Source organism: Condylostylus longicornis, unplaced genomic scaffold (assembly GCF_029603195.1).
Source record: "Condylostylus longicornis isolate FDR11 unplaced genomic scaffold, ASM2960319v2 ptg000043l, whole genome shotgun sequence".
Classification (NCBI taxonomy): domain Eukaryota; kingdom Metazoa; phylum Arthropoda; class Insecta; order Diptera; family Dolichopodidae; genus Condylostylus; species Condylostylus longicornis.
Genome location: NW_026578012.1, coordinates 1,681,650 through 1,696,369, shown reverse-complemented (window position 1 = coordinate 1,696,369; position 14,720 = coordinate 1,681,650). Strand labels below are relative to the sequence as shown.

Genomic DNA, 14,720 nt, shown 5'->3' with positions numbered 1-14,720 from the left:
TGTATAACTACAAATTATATGTACAATGGTTTTGCTCAATTGAACATAATCTTCATTAAAAGATAGTATAAAATTTTATTAAAATAAATTAGGGATGAAAACACTCTGAAGACATTTGAAAACATTCTGAAAATGTCTATTCCAAATAATTTCAATCGAAAAGGATTTTTTTTACCTTTAAATTTATAAACAACAAACGAAAATTAAAAATCTAAACAAAATTTAAATTTTTTTCCGTTTCTTTTTTCGTGCAAAATTTTACCGTTTGAGCATGTTACAATTACAAAAGATGGAGCTCGTGTATTATTTGCGAACATTTGCGGTTTTGACCGTACTATTTTGACAATTCGTTGCCCATTTGATTTAAAGTAATTTCGTTGCCGGTTACTTTCGATTTAAATCAAATGGGCTAAATGGCATTCTTGTGGGTAATGATAATCTACCGTTTTGTTCGAATCGGAAATCACTTTCGAAAATACAAATAATATATTCTTTATATCCATTTAAATACATATATTTTTGTTTTAATAGAAAATATGAAGCTCCATATCAAGGATTTGTTTTCTGATTTCGTCTCGATACAAAAGCTGAGATAAATAAAATCAAAAAGTAAAAAAGGAATTTAGTACACCATAACTAGAATTACGATATATTTGCAAATTTTTTTTTTTTAAATGTGGTTTTTCTTTTCATTTCGATTACAAAAACTCGGTACACTAAGAACTTAATACTTTTAAATAAATTCCTTAAAGATGTCTCTGTACACTATTTTCATTTTACCCTAGATTTTCAAAATTGTCACAGCTGACTTATGTAAACACAAAATTTGTTTATTTATTTTCAAAAATAAATTTAATGTTTTGTATTTTACAAACAACGCAAGTTAAATTTTTAAACAAAATATTGAGGTAAGTGCTACTAGAAAATAAAGGTACCTAATGTTAATTTTTATTAACATTAATTGAAATAAGTTCACATATTTTATTTCTAATTTTAGATTATTCAATTAAGTCAAATTGGAAATCAAATGGAAACGTATTAAATGCATATTTTGGTTAAGACAACTTTATAATTGCCAAAAAAGAAAACTTTAATTGTATAATGGGGTCTAATACTGACCCAATTGTTTTAAGTTTTCATGAAAGCTTATTACGAGAAAGTGACATCCAATTGCTTCAAGGTCCACATTGGCTCAATGATCAGATAATTTCATTTTATTTTGAATATTTAGAAAAATTCAAATATAAAAACAATTCTGATATTTTGTTTATATCACCGGAAGTAACGCAATGCATTAAAATTGTTCCTGATTCAGATTTGCATATATTTTTATCGCCCCTAGAAGCTGAAAGAAAATCATTTATATTCTTTCCATTAAACGATAATGATAGTCATATGGCAGGTGGTTCCCATTGGAGTTTATTAGTATTCTCAAGGCCAGAAAAAATTTTTTTACACTTTGATTCATCTGGAAATTCTAATTATTCACATTGTCAAATATTTGTAAAAAAGCTAAAAGATGCCTTAAATTGTAAAAACGCGTTGTGCAAACCAATGAAATGTTTGCAACAAACCAATGCATATGACTGTGGTATTCATGTTTTGGCAATGGCAGATCACATAGCGAGCCATATTAATCGTTTTGAATGTGTAAATGGAATTGAATCTTTAAATCATGATGCTATCGTTCGTAAACGTAAAGACATTTTAAAAATAATTTCTTCTTTAGGAGGCAAAGTTTACTAAAAATTTTTAGTTTTATTAATTTATTGAAAACCTTCACTTGAAATATTTTTGTTAAATAGAAAAATTAATTAAACTTGAAATATATTTGTTTTTAATATAATTATTAAAGTTAAATACCATAATTCTCTCAATAATTATTTTATGTTGTAAATAATTATACAGTTTTCCTTATATAATTAAAACTAACTAAGAAGTAGAAATTTTATTCACTGTTTTATTACATATTGCCTTAGATTTTTGTAAAGATTTACAAGATATTTAACACAATTTTCTTAATGGCAGACATTTATATGCACCCGCATTTATCAATTAAAATTAAATTTTGAATATTCAATAAAAAAACGGTATACAAAAATTTACTAGAATCGACAAAATAAAAAAAAAAATGCCCAAAATCTTTAAAGAGCTCCTTAAAAATTTATATAACAAATTTTTTAAAACTCTCTATTTGCAATTATACTATCATAATGTAGACCCGTGTAAAATATAATCCATGTAACTAAAAAGCCAGCAAAAGATGTCATAAATCCTTCCTTAACTAACTCCCATGCTCCACCATATTCTTCTTCATCAACTGATTGAAAGTTAATTGAATATAGATAAACAATAGCACAACTGATACCAGCGAACCTAAAACGCGAATAAGCCTATACCATAACAATGAACAATAATATACAATTTCTTACAATACTAAGCCCAGGAAGCCCTTAAGTGGTATCACACCCCATATTATTCCTAAAATTATTCCAATAACTTGTCTCGACCAATAAATCACATCTAGAAACTCGTCCTAAAAATATATGTGTTATTAAAATTTCTGCATAATTAATTTCAATTGACATACTTTATCAGGCCATTCTGATGACTTAGTTACAGCACGGGAAAATATGTCTTTCAGTGATTTTGCTTTAAGATTATGACCTTTTTCTGAAATGCTGTTCTTATTAGACATATTTTTGAAATTCCAATATAAATTTTCACTTAGAAAATAGTATTCTATATGTAAGAAATCAAAATTACTATAAAAAATTTATAAAACGTTCTTTCCACATGATTATTAATGATGATTTGATTATGAACCAAAAGTGACGTCGAATGTTGTTAAAATTTTTGTGACATTTTACCTTAAAAATAAAATTTTGGTGTTGCCTGGATGTTTTCTTTATATGGTTTGGTAACTATTTTTGAATGAGGCTGTAAAATTATAATTGAAAGGCACCGTTTACAATTTTATCGTAAATACACATTTGGAGACAGATAATGATTAAGTAAATGTTGATGTGTGCGTTACGAATTAGTGAATTTAATTGACTTGGTGCTACTTATACGCTTATTTAGACTACTTAGAGAATACTGAATGACAGTATGAGTATGGGTTTTATTAAATCAATAAAATTTCAATTTATTTTAGTTTGCGTTTTGTGTGTGGTGAGGTAAGGTAAAGGTTTAGCAATAATTTGTAATCAATTACTATTACTACAGTCATACTTAGTAATCAATTACTAAGTATTTACTACAGTTGAAGAGTGCTCATCCTTCACATTTTTTTTTTACTTTTCGTAAGTATCTAAAATATATGTACAAAGGAAAACCACTAGCTGATTTTGTAAATACCCTATAATGTCCAACTCCCTTAGGGATATCTCCGGCTTTGGGATTGGGACGGGGATATTATAGACGGGAGAGTGGGGGGGCTACAATAAGTCAAAAATGGCTTGGGGGGTTACTCCTGTCCCACTCGGTTCCCTTGGAATCTACAATCTACAATCTACAATCTACAAATACCCTATAATCCGTCGCAACTTTTGTTAAGTAAATTTGGGTTTACGTAACGTTTACTTTAAAAGCGAGGATAAACATAAAACCAAACGTTAATTTTTTTGTGCACGTTTAGGTGCATATTTTGCATTTTGACACTCTACTATTTATACAAAAGCATTTTTGACAAATTTTAATCTAGGTTATATTACCACTAAATTTGTATTTTGTAAACAGAAACATACTGACGCAAAATTGTTTTTGAGTTTATTATTTATTGCTTAAAAGCATTTTAAATTTTCTCAGTTGCAGACAACGGACGCAGTTTAACAACTTGAAATGTTTTTGAAACCGAATAATATTCGAATAATTAGTAAATGTATATTTGTGTGATATTATTATAATTTGAGAACAATTATGTAACTCGCTTTTTAAATTAGGGACTTCTAGGGAAATATCGTCATGCACTATCTTCTACAATAAAAATAGCAATCATTGGAGGGAGTTAGGTCATAATCCAAATTCATTTGGCCCTTTGACAAACCTTCCAGATTATACGTATATGGATGGTAGACCTACACCATTGGGAGTATGTAATTTGTTTTAAATATAAAAGAATTTATATAATCCAAAAATTGGTAATGTTTTGCAGTGCAATATGAAAAAACGGCTGGATAAACAAAAGGAAATAGCAAAAAAGATTGTAGATCTAAATAAAGAACTAGCATTTGCTAAGGATCGACATATCCGATTACAAAAAGAAAAATCTGAGCTTATTGAGAAACAAGTAGCGGCGCAATTAAAACCAAAAGGACATTTGTTAAAATAAACTTATTTACTTATCTAGTTAATTTTAATAATTATGATTCAATATTTAAATAAAAATATGTACAAATTATTGAATTTGTTATAACTAAGGCATGTGCATTTATTACATAAAGTTGATAATTGACGATTCATTCCACCTTAATGAGTCCCTTTATTTCTTGCCGAAGAAAATTAAATTGTAGTCTCATATCTTCGTCTGTATATTCTGGATATTCCCATGCTTTCGCATACACTAATAATTTATTTTTATTCTGACAATGAGCAATTTCAGCTAAAATTCAAGAGCAAAAATTATACCAATTTTTAAGAAATTTTCGTTTTGAATTAACAAGAAAATCACAAAAACAAATTATGTAAATAAAATACACAAATAAGTACCTGTAACTGTTCGTTTGATTATAATTTCCTTATTGTACATTTCATATACTTTTTCTATAAATTCTTGTAAATTTTCTATACTCCACGTTCTAAAAAAGGTTTCATTTGAGTTTTTATTTAGAAGTACTAATCCTTTTGTTTGCTTTATAAGAGGTTCTGTAATTTTTATTACATCTTCACAAATACGTAAAATAATAGCTAACTTATCACAATATTGTTGTAAATTATCCGGATACAAGCTGAGTTCGGATGCTGGAATCTTTGTTTCAAAAGCTTTTGTTTTTAGTATTGCTATGGATGAACATAAGGATGTGCCCCGTTTTTGAGCATCTTCCCACTTATAATAATTTTTAATCAAAACAATTATTATAGATTCTAGCTTACTAAAAATATCTTGTTTTTCTCGGCTTTTAGATGGTGATATAAAAGCTAAATGGTTTAAAATAAAATTACATATGCATACGGTTTTTTTAGTAGAATAGACTACTAGGTAGATTACCTTTTATTGGAAAAATATTTTTTGGTACTTGATCCAACATGTCAACTAAATCACTATCTGTTGCCATTCCTGCTATTTATATTTTCTGCATTTAAAATTTCATTAACCATACACAATTATTGTGTACACTTCCACGGTTGAGTGTCACTATCAGTACATTTTGGTTATTTGAGGTTATGTTCTAAATTAGTTCATAAAATTATGTACATCTATATGTGCATATGTATATATATTATAATAATTATTAACAATAACATTCTTTTTAATGTCGCTGAATAGATTATGTATTGTGCTGGAACTCTGCTCCAACAATTTCAAGAACCTCAATTTTAAAAGTATTGTAGTATTTTAACATCATGTAGGTATGTATATACAAATACAGGTAGGATATACAGATTTGCATTATGGAGGTAGTATATACAGATTTGTAAAAATTAAATCTATTAACATTTAGATATTTATACAGTTTATTTACATAAAAATTAATAATATAAGATAGTTCTACAGATAATTTAATTATTACTTCTTGCTCTAATAAATAATATAGTGTGCAGTTTGTACGAAGTTTTATCATCTAATGCAAGGGTGATGCTAATTTACCACTTGATTGTGCTGCTCTTGGATTTCCTTTTGCTCGACATTCATTTACTTGTCGTTGAAGTTGCTCTTGAAGAGCTAATAGCTCTCGAGTTCTTCGATATATGGCATCTTGGGGCCGCATACTTGGGTTCCATCTGCAATACAAACTTTTCCATAATAAAATATGCCTCATACTGGCAACTGGTTTTAAAACTAGTTGAACACCGTCTGGATTAGCATAATAAAAAGGATTACGATAATCGTCAAGTGAAGAATTTATAAATGACCACAGAGACACAGTTTTATGTTTAAGGTCTTCTTTGACTCTTTCTGCTTCACTATTAAACAGAAAAGTACCGAATCTGCATGAATATAAGTGATCCAAGATTGTTATGAGAAAATGTTCGTTAAATTCAAATGCGTTTGGAAACTGCTTGCTAACTTGCCATACACTATCAATGAATTGTAAAAATACTGGACTACGATCTGCATCTGAATGCCGATTATCTCCGTGTCCTATACGTTGCTGAAATTTATGCCCAAAGCTCAACCATTCTTTTTCAATAAGAACTTCAAATCCCTTCAGAGTTCTATAATATGGATCAAGTAATAACATTGAAAGTGCTGTTAATTGCGCTGTACGATCCCAGCCATCAGAACAGTGAACCAAAACAGATGTGCTTAAAATTTCTACTTTTTCAACTATGCGAACCGCGCCAGCCATGATACATTTGATATGTTTTAACCATAAGGTATTTTCTATAGCGGTTAACCATTTTTGCTCGTCAATTGTAGGATAACAGACTTCTTTTAATTTTCGTAAACTTTCTCTCATTACATGAATGTTGTGTATGTCCAAAAAAAATATTTCAACATTTTTATATGTTTCTTCAGACTCATATCCACCACCTTTTGCTTTATTTGCAATAGCATTTGCACTAGGTCGAGCATCCATTATACAAAGTTTGTCAGATTGTGCATTAGCTTCCATAATCAAATTTAAATAATGCTCGTCATCAGAGCTCCTTTTCCCGCTAACACCAACCAAAGGTTGGGAACACCTAGTAATAGTCGCTTGTGTTTCAGGATGGATCCATGATAAAACTGGAAGACGATTACGGGATCGAAATTGTGCAACTTTCCTTAATAAATCTTCATTTGCAGCTTTCGGTACTGCCCACACTGCTGGATAGCTATCACAAAACGTATAACTTTCATTAATTTTTGTTATTTTCCAAGGATCGCTCGTCATATTTATACCCATTCTTCGAAACTCAGCTATGGGTTCGTAGACCGACCATCCGTCTGTAGGAAACTGTTCTGGATTCGAAAAAGCAAATAATTTTCCATCACACGATAAAGGAAATGCATGTGTTTGTAATTTTTCAAATACTGTACGTCTGGAATGGTTTTGTTGCTTATGAGCAAAACGTAAGTTTCTCATGTCTTTACAAAATATTTCAATACCATAGGAATTTTCTCCTCTCGAAGTTGAACCACCAATTTTTTCTACTCTGGATATAACTCCCAAAGGTACATCAATAATAATTAAAACATCACGATCAGTTGAAGGATGTGAACGAAAATGAAGTCTGTAATTTGTAATGGTCAACGTCCCAAATGATAATCCACGATAATTACAAACATATGTTACATCGTTTTTCTGATATTGCTCCTTTTCTCCAATTAAGTATTCAAAGGGTGGATCTCGAGTTTCAGAATTTTCCACTCCTGTTTTTGAATTCAATGAACTTGATTTGGAAGAGTCTAACGAATTAGAGCTTGCATTTTTTGATACACTGACATTTGTTTCATTTCCCGCATCAGAACGTTTTTCCATTATCAAATTTTAACTTTTGAATCGCTAGATTTATTTAAGAAACACAAACTTTTCTATAAACTTTTTTTTACAAAAGGCAGCTAATGCATACATAGAAAAAAAAACCAATAAGATGACAACTTCAAAAATATGTGACAACCCCAGTTCTCCTCATATTTTTATCAGATTTTTTAATTTTAAAATTTTTCTGGGAACACAGCAAAATCAACGGCAGCACCTTTTTATTGTCGTTGGTCAGAATATACTTGCATATTATAGTTTTAAATTGCGAAATCGTTGTGATATTCTTCTTTATCTGCTTTACCATTTCATTAAAGGTTTAAAACAACTTGATGAAGTATAAAAAGTCTAAGATACTGGTAATTTTACAAAATTTATAATAATTAATATGAATGGATTTATGAAGAGAAAAAAATTTAAGGCAAAAGTAAAGATGTTTTCTTTAACAACATTTAATTGAATAGTTACATTTTTTATGTTTTTAGAAAATTTGAGGAAGATTTCCAATTTTTTTTTTTAAAAATGAAAAAACATTATTTAGTGAAATTCAAGCCAAGGATGCTAAACGCGCTAATTGTGTTTATTGCAAATAAATACTTGCACATGTGTCAACTTAACCGTCAAAATTGAGTTATCCTTCGAAGTTATATTGATCAGTTGATTAGAAACGTTGGTAAAAAGTGAGTTTGAAGAGAAATTTAAAAAAAATAAAAGGATCTTTTTAAAGTAAAAACTATTAATTCTAGAAATAGATTATCACTAGCATAAAAACAATGGCTTTAGTTGCACTCAACGAATCCAAATTTATATTCAGAGGAGCTTTCTCGCAGGTAATAAAAATAAAAAAAGTTTTGTTTTTGCCTCAATACGGTTACATAATTTTTATGTGGCACTCGTTTTATAAGTGCAGGAATGTTATTTAGGAACACTAAATGTTATGTTTATAAATTTATTTTATAATAAGCTTTCTTAATTTTTATTTCACAATATGTTGAAATTGTTACAAATGCATATTTACATAATAATATGTATGTGTATGTTCAGTTTTTGTAGAACTAGAGACATTAACAATTAGTGCAAATAGACAATCAAATCCTAATGTTATTTAAAAAAAAAACAATTGTAGTATCTATCTTTATATTATACATGCAAAAATAATATGTAGGAAATTTTAAATGCATATAATTGTATAATTTATTAAAATATTTTCTCATATCTTAATATTTTTAGATCCGCTATGTTTGCACAACTCCAACTAAAGGTCAAGAAGCTAAACCCAAAGAAGAATCAAACCAGGAATCTAAAGCGGCTATTATTAAAGAATTCAAAATTTATAGATGGAACCCTGAAGAACCTGGTCAAAAACCGTACATGCAAACTTACAAAATAAATTTGCGTGAATGTGGTCCAATGGTTTTGGACGCTTTAATTAAAATTAAAAATGAAGTCGACCCGACACTTACTTTTAGAAGATCATGTCGTGAAGGTATTTGTGGATCATGTGCCATGAATATTGGAGGTATAAATACATTGGCATGCATCAGGTAAGTTTTACATGCCAAACAAGATTGTTTGAGAGAAGATTGATAAACATATGTAGTTAGTTTAATTTCCATTAAACAATTTTTGGATATACATATGTAGCTCGAGGTAGTGAGAATGTCTTAATTTTAAGCGTGATTGATAAAATGTTGTGTGAATTCAAAAGGTTCTAAAAAAATATTTATTTTAGAACCATAGTATTCTTTCCTTCAGAATATAAACTATATTGCTTCTGCAAACTACAATCAAAAAGTAATTTTTACTAAAGCTTTAATGAGATTAAAATGATTTCAAATTTATTTCAAATTATGTATTATGGACTTCATTGTGTTTGGTTCTATGCTTGTGATTTGGATATTTCTGAAATTAATAGAAAATATTTGGCTTATTTTTTTCCTTTTAATTTAAAACCGCTTGATTTTCCACTTCGACTAGATTCTCGAGATAACTCCGATGGTTGAAAATCAATTGAAATCACACTAGGTCTAGATGTTCCTACACCCAATCTGAGCCCTTCAGAAGAGTCCTCCGATCCGCCAGAAATTCTTGAAGATGCAGACATTAGTGACGAGAACGCTAAAATAGGTCAATATTTTAATATAAAGTAAAAAACGTAAGAAATCTATAATTTAATTACCTTTTGAAGAACATGATATGGTTATATCTGAATAATTACTTCTCCAAGATGTTGCACTTCTTGGTTTAACAACTTGAACTTGTGGCAATTTTAAACCTTTATCATCTAGTAAACTTAAAACATCTGTTGCCATCTCAATATTTGAATCAATCAAATCAGCAAATAGTTGTAAAGCAGAATTATTTCTTTGAGATAATTCTTTAAGAATTAAGTCTTTTTCAAAATGCATCAAAAATGTTTCAGTAAAAGAACGTTGACGAATATCTCTAGTTGCATAACGAATTTCACGTTCAGCTCTTTGTAATTTGGTTTTCTGTTCCAATAGTTCCTTGTGAACTTTTATCAATATTTCAGAATTTTCTGCTCTAATTCGAATTTGTTCTTCTAATTGTCTTTCAATGGTATCTCGTGTTTCAACATTTTCATCAATTTTCTTAGATAAATCATCTATTTCATGTTTCAATGTTTTCAAACGAAGTAAAAAATTACAATAGCTTTCCTCTTGTTTTTGTAATTCCTTTAATTCGGTACCTACGAAATGGTTGGATTTTTCAATTACCTAAGTAAGTAAATTAGGATTGTTTATAAATTTATGAAACTTACTTTCATCATCAGCTCTTTCAAAATTTTGCTTATACTTATTGTTTGAAAAATTTAATAGACATAAAGTGTTTTCCATTTGTTTTAATTCATGTTCAGCTTTTAAAACTTTCGCGTTCATTTCATTTCCTTGTAGTAATAATATTTGCTTTTCTTGAGCGTTTTCAATTTTTAACTGAGTTGCTGTTACTAATGTTCCATCATCGTTTTTACCTAGAAGATCTAAGCATAATATGTAGCGTTTAATAGTTGCATCAATTTTTAGTTGTCTTTCAGATAAATCCATTCTATAAGCGCTTCGCTCTTCCTGTAAGTGTCTCCGTTTTGTTTGTAGTACTTCAGTTTCGATTTTTAATTTTAGCATTCTTTCGGTTACTGCTTTTTCCATTTCTATCCGGAACTTTTCCAAGTTCAAAACTTTATTTTGGCATTTCGATATTTGTATTTCCATTTCATGTATGCGCATTTTTAAAAGACTCATTTCAACAATTTTTTCTTGATTTTGTAAAGTTTTTCCTTTTATTTGTTTCTCACCAACTTCAACATATAAGGTCAACTCTTTCAGTTTATATTTCTAAAACAAAATTTTAATATTAAATTCATAATTTAAAAGATTTTATACATATTTTACTAATTGTTCAACAAGTTTAGCATCTTCAGTGTACGAGGCTGTCGTCGTTTTCATATCAGTTTCCAATTTATTCACTTGACCTTGAACAATTATTTGCTGTTTATTTGCTTTATTCGACTCTTCTTCCAACTGTGCAAGTTTTTCTTCATTTCGAAGAGTTTCTTCTAGATCCACTGTAACGCCAGTCATTTTTGAAATTTTCATTTCTAATAATTGAATTTTCATGCACTGATAAAAAATTAATATAGGTAATTAGAAATACGAAGTAATGCTTAATACGAAGTATGAAAAATTAATAATAACAAACCAAATCATATTGTTCCTCTGTAGCTTTCATAACATTTTTCTTCATATTTATTAGTCCACATTTCAGAGAATTAATTGATGCATTTAAACCTGAATTTTCAGACTAAAAAATAAATAAGATAAGATAAAGAAATAATGTTGAAAAGTCATATGACATTTTCATTCTGTTTGTTTACCTCAAGTATTTTTTCTTCACTTTTTAGAGCTATCAAACGTTCTTGTGAACGAAATAATAGTCCATTAATTCTTGTAATTTCATTTGTTAATTGTTCTTTCAACTTCTCTTCATTCTCAATCATTTCTTCAACCATATTTAAACGTTCTGTAGCAGATAAATGTTTATTCAAAAAATTCTTATGTCTATCACGAAGATTTTTTATTATATCAGATAATTTAATATTTTCAGCTTCTTTTTCTTCTTTTAACACCAAATTCTGTTTATTTTTATTGCGCTGTTGTTGAAGTTTATTTGTAAGACCCTGTAATTGCTTCTTTAGTACGTAATTTTCACTATCTCGTAAGGAAATTATGTTTAATAAATCTTCATAATGTTGCCTCAATGATGAAATATCTCTATTAAATATTGATATTTCTATTTCAATTTCTTTATTATTTTCAATAAGTTGCTTTAAAAAATCTTCATTTTCTTTAAATTCTAATAATTTTTCTTCTTTAACAACAATAGCATTATCAAGTTCGTCTTCTATTATACGTATATTTTTTTCACGTTGATCCATTACTTTAACAGCATCTTTCCATGTGTCAACCATATTTCTACGTTCTATATGAGCTTGACGATATAATTCAGCTGTACGGTCTAAGGATTTTTCAAGAGATTTTTGATTTTCAATTACTTCTATTAATTTATCACGTTTTTTATTAATCTCTTCTATAATAATTCTACGACGATTATCAAGCTCTGTTGCTTTTTGTTCATCAATTTTACAATATTTTTCAATAATTTTATTTGCCTCATCACCCTCTTCCATTGCCAATTTCCATTCTTCTAACAAAACCTTTGCCCATTTAATTTTTTGGGTAAGACGTTCAATATTTTTTATAAATGTTTTAATATTTTCTGAAATATAAAATTAGAAGAATATTAACTAAAAATATTGCTACGGCAAGTTTTAATCAACAAAAATGTTAGCCATGAAAACATTACTTGATGTTTCTCTATCATAACATTCACAATGCTCAATTTCTTTTGATAAATCTTTTAAATCTATGTGTAGTTTCTTTGTTTCTCTTTCACAGACCTTGTGCATATGAATTTCACTGTTCATGTCAGATCGGTGAGCGCTCATCAATTTCTGTTCATTATTTCATTAAAGAATCAATTCCATATAAGAATAAAAACATAGATTTTACTTACAGAATTTTGATCAATCGAGCATTCAGTATTTTTCAAATGTGTTTCTAATTTTGATGCTCTATCGTCTATAGATTTAAGCTCATTTTCTTTTTCATTTCGAAATTTTTGCAGCTCAGTAATTTTCTCCATAAGTTTTTGATTTTCTAAATTTGCCACTGGCAAAAAATTTCCATCTCCCCAGCCCATTTCATTGATAATATTTTCTATGTAATTTGGATCCATTTTTTTTATGTTAAATTTACTGGCATACAGTTAAAAAATATTGATGTTTTTTTTTTGGAACTTCAAATCGAACAAAATAAAATTTTACTATAAATGAAATTATATTTGATCAATAAGTTATTTGTTGATAGGATTACCAAAAGTTAGATGATAGGGGTATTGCGCAGAATTGTTGTTGAATAGCAATGCATTCATGACCTGTTGATATTTTAAATAAACATCATTTAAATAATAGCGGAGAGAGCAATTAAATGGGAAGTACCTAATGGGGAGAACAATCATATTTTTGAAACAAGTTTCAAATGCAATTGATTAACCAGTCTTATAAGAAAATTATTTTTTATAAAATTCTTTGAAAAATTTTAATTTCATGTCTGCAATTGCTCACATATTTATTTTAAATAAATATAACTATAAATATAATATATTGAAAATACTCATTTAAAAAATTTAAATTTCTTAATTGATTAATTTTTTTCATTTTTTATGGTTTCTATTTACTATTGTACATTTATTAATGATAACAAAAAATCAAAAGTAAAATTGAAGTATCAACCAAACCAACAAAAATTTATCCTTTGCCTCATATGTATGTCTTGAGGGATTTAATACCTGATATGAATAATTTTTATGAGCAATATCGAAAAATTCAACCTTGGCTTCAACGAAAGTAAGTGTAAAAGATTAACTTATGAAAATATTTTATATATATAAATTATTATTTCGTTTAGAAATGAAGCGACAGAAAGCAAGGGTAAGGCTCAGTACTTACAATCTGTTGAGGATCGTTCAACTTTAGATGGTTTATATGAATGTATATTATGTGCCTGCTGCTCGACATCTTGCCCATCATATTGGTGGAATGGTGATAAATATTTAGGACCTGCTGTTCTTATGCAAGCTTATCGTTGGGTTATTGATTCTCGAGATGAGAATACACAGGAACGTTTGGACAAATTAAAGGATCCTTTCAGTGTATATCGTTGTCATACTATAATGAATTGTACACGTACATGTCCTAAGGGATTAAATCCTGGTTTGGCGATTGCTAAGCTTAAGACTTTATTGTCTGGAATAGAAAAGAAACCTTCACCAAAAATGGATACAGCTGCTTTACATAATTCATAAATATTATATGTACATATATTTAAATAATTGAAATTGATATTTTTCTTGATTTATTTAGACAATTTTTTTATTTAATTTTTGAAAATTGATTTAACCATAATGTTATTATTTACGTGAAAAGTGTAAATGGTTACATTTTTATTGCGAATGGGTAAGGAAATTTTTGGCTTGGTTTTACATTCGAATCTACATATTACATAATATATGAATAATAACGTAAGCTGAAGTATCGTAGTCGGTAACAAAAATTGAACATTCAACAATAATTCTGTCCAAGATGAAATCTCCTTCAAAAATTATACTTTTATAGTTTAAAAAAATTGAGAAAAAACATGCGAACAATACTCATTTTTAAAACATATGAGAATACTTTCATTATGCTTAAATCAAGTTTCAAATGCTTGAAAATTGATATTGAAGAAAAATATTGAGAGATTAAAAAATTAACAGTAAAATTTTTAAAATTTCGTTATGAAAAATAAATTATTTCTAAAACAGTCATATTGGTGTTATTATTATTTATATTACTTTCTTTTAAATGTAGATATAATGTATGTAAATGTAAATAATCATAAAGGATTTTTACTTATCAGTACATATTTTACATACAGTAGAAACTAACTTAAGAAAACAATAGAAACTTAAATTTCC

At 28.1% G+C, this 14,720-nt stretch overlaps 6 protein-coding genes across 7 annotated transcripts; 3 read left to right on the top strand and 3 right to left on the bottom strand.

The window, feature by feature from the left end:
- Window positions 1-774: 774 nt before the first annotated feature.
- Window positions 775-1,951, top strand: LOC129610048 (sentrin-specific protease 8). 2 transcript variants are annotated; one of them, XM_055522366.1, is made up of 2 exons: window positions 775-908; window positions 998-1,951. In XM_055522366.1, exon 2 carries the CDS (start codon window positions 1,102-1,104, stop codon window positions 1,744-1,746), a length of 645 nt encoding a protein of 214 aa, XP_055378341.1. In that variant the 5' UTR covers window positions 775-908; window positions 998-1,101; the 3' UTR covers window positions 1,747-1,951. The 2 variants fall into 2 exon arrangements, with proteins under 2 accessions (XP_055378341.1, XP_055378342.1); XM_055522367.1 differs by having other exon boundaries at window positions 809-931.
- Window positions 1,941-2,837, bottom strand: LOC129610049 (GEL complex subunit OPTI). Its single transcript, XM_055522368.1, has 3 exons — window positions 2,591-2,837; window positions 2,433-2,536; window positions 1,941-2,376 (listed from the first exon to the last, which is right to left on the bottom strand). The coding sequence occupies exons 1-3, from the start codon at window positions 2,696-2,698 to the stop codon at window positions 2,181-2,183; spliced, it is 408 nt and encodes a 135-aa protein (XP_055378343.1). The 5' UTR covers window positions 2,699-2,837; the 3' UTR covers window positions 1,941-2,180.
- An 871-nt stretch (window positions 2,838-3,708) lies between these two features.
- Window positions 3,709-4,437, top strand: LOC129610069 (39S ribosomal protein L52, mitochondrial). The gene is made up of 3 exons (XM_055522397.1): window positions 3,709-3,883; window positions 3,945-4,093; window positions 4,157-4,437. The coding sequence occupies exons 1-3, from the start codon at window positions 3,844-3,846 to the stop codon at window positions 4,331-4,333; spliced, it is 366 nt and encodes a 121-aa protein (XP_055378372.1). The 5' UTR covers window positions 3,709-3,843; the 3' UTR covers window positions 4,334-4,437.
- Window positions 4,343-5,344, bottom strand: LOC129610068 (cyclin-dependent kinase 2-interacting protein). The gene is made up of 3 exons (XM_055522396.1): window positions 5,210-5,344; window positions 4,711-5,139; window positions 4,343-4,603 (listed from the first exon to the last, which is right to left on the bottom strand). The coding sequence occupies exons 1-3, from the start codon at window positions 5,274-5,276 to the stop codon at window positions 4,461-4,463; spliced, it is 639 nt and encodes a 212-aa protein (XP_055378371.1). The 5' UTR covers window positions 5,277-5,344; the 3' UTR covers window positions 4,343-4,460.
- A 314-nt stretch (window positions 5,345-5,658) lies between these two features.
- Window positions 5,659-7,742, bottom strand: LOC129610024 (myotubularin-related protein 2). Its single transcript, XM_055522328.1, has one exon. It carries the CDS (start codon window positions 7,626-7,628, stop codon window positions 5,784-5,786), a length of 1,845 nt encoding a protein of 614 aa, XP_055378303.1. The 5' UTR covers window positions 7,629-7,742; the 3' UTR covers window positions 5,659-5,783.
- Window positions 7,743-8,253: 511 nt separating this feature from the next.
- Window positions 8,254-14,570, top strand: LOC129610023 (succinate dehydrogenase [ubiquinone] iron-sulfur subunit, mitochondrial). Its single transcript, XM_055522327.1, has 5 exons — window positions 8,254-8,308; window positions 8,375-8,458; window positions 8,859-9,172; window positions 13,480-13,611; window positions 13,673-14,570. The coding sequence occupies exons 2-5, from the start codon at window positions 8,402-8,404 to the stop codon at window positions 14,067-14,069; spliced, it is 900 nt and encodes a 299-aa protein (XP_055378302.1). The 5' UTR covers window positions 8,254-8,308; window positions 8,375-8,401; the 3' UTR covers window positions 14,070-14,570.
- The last annotated feature ends 150 nt before the right edge of the window (window positions 14,571-14,720 follow it).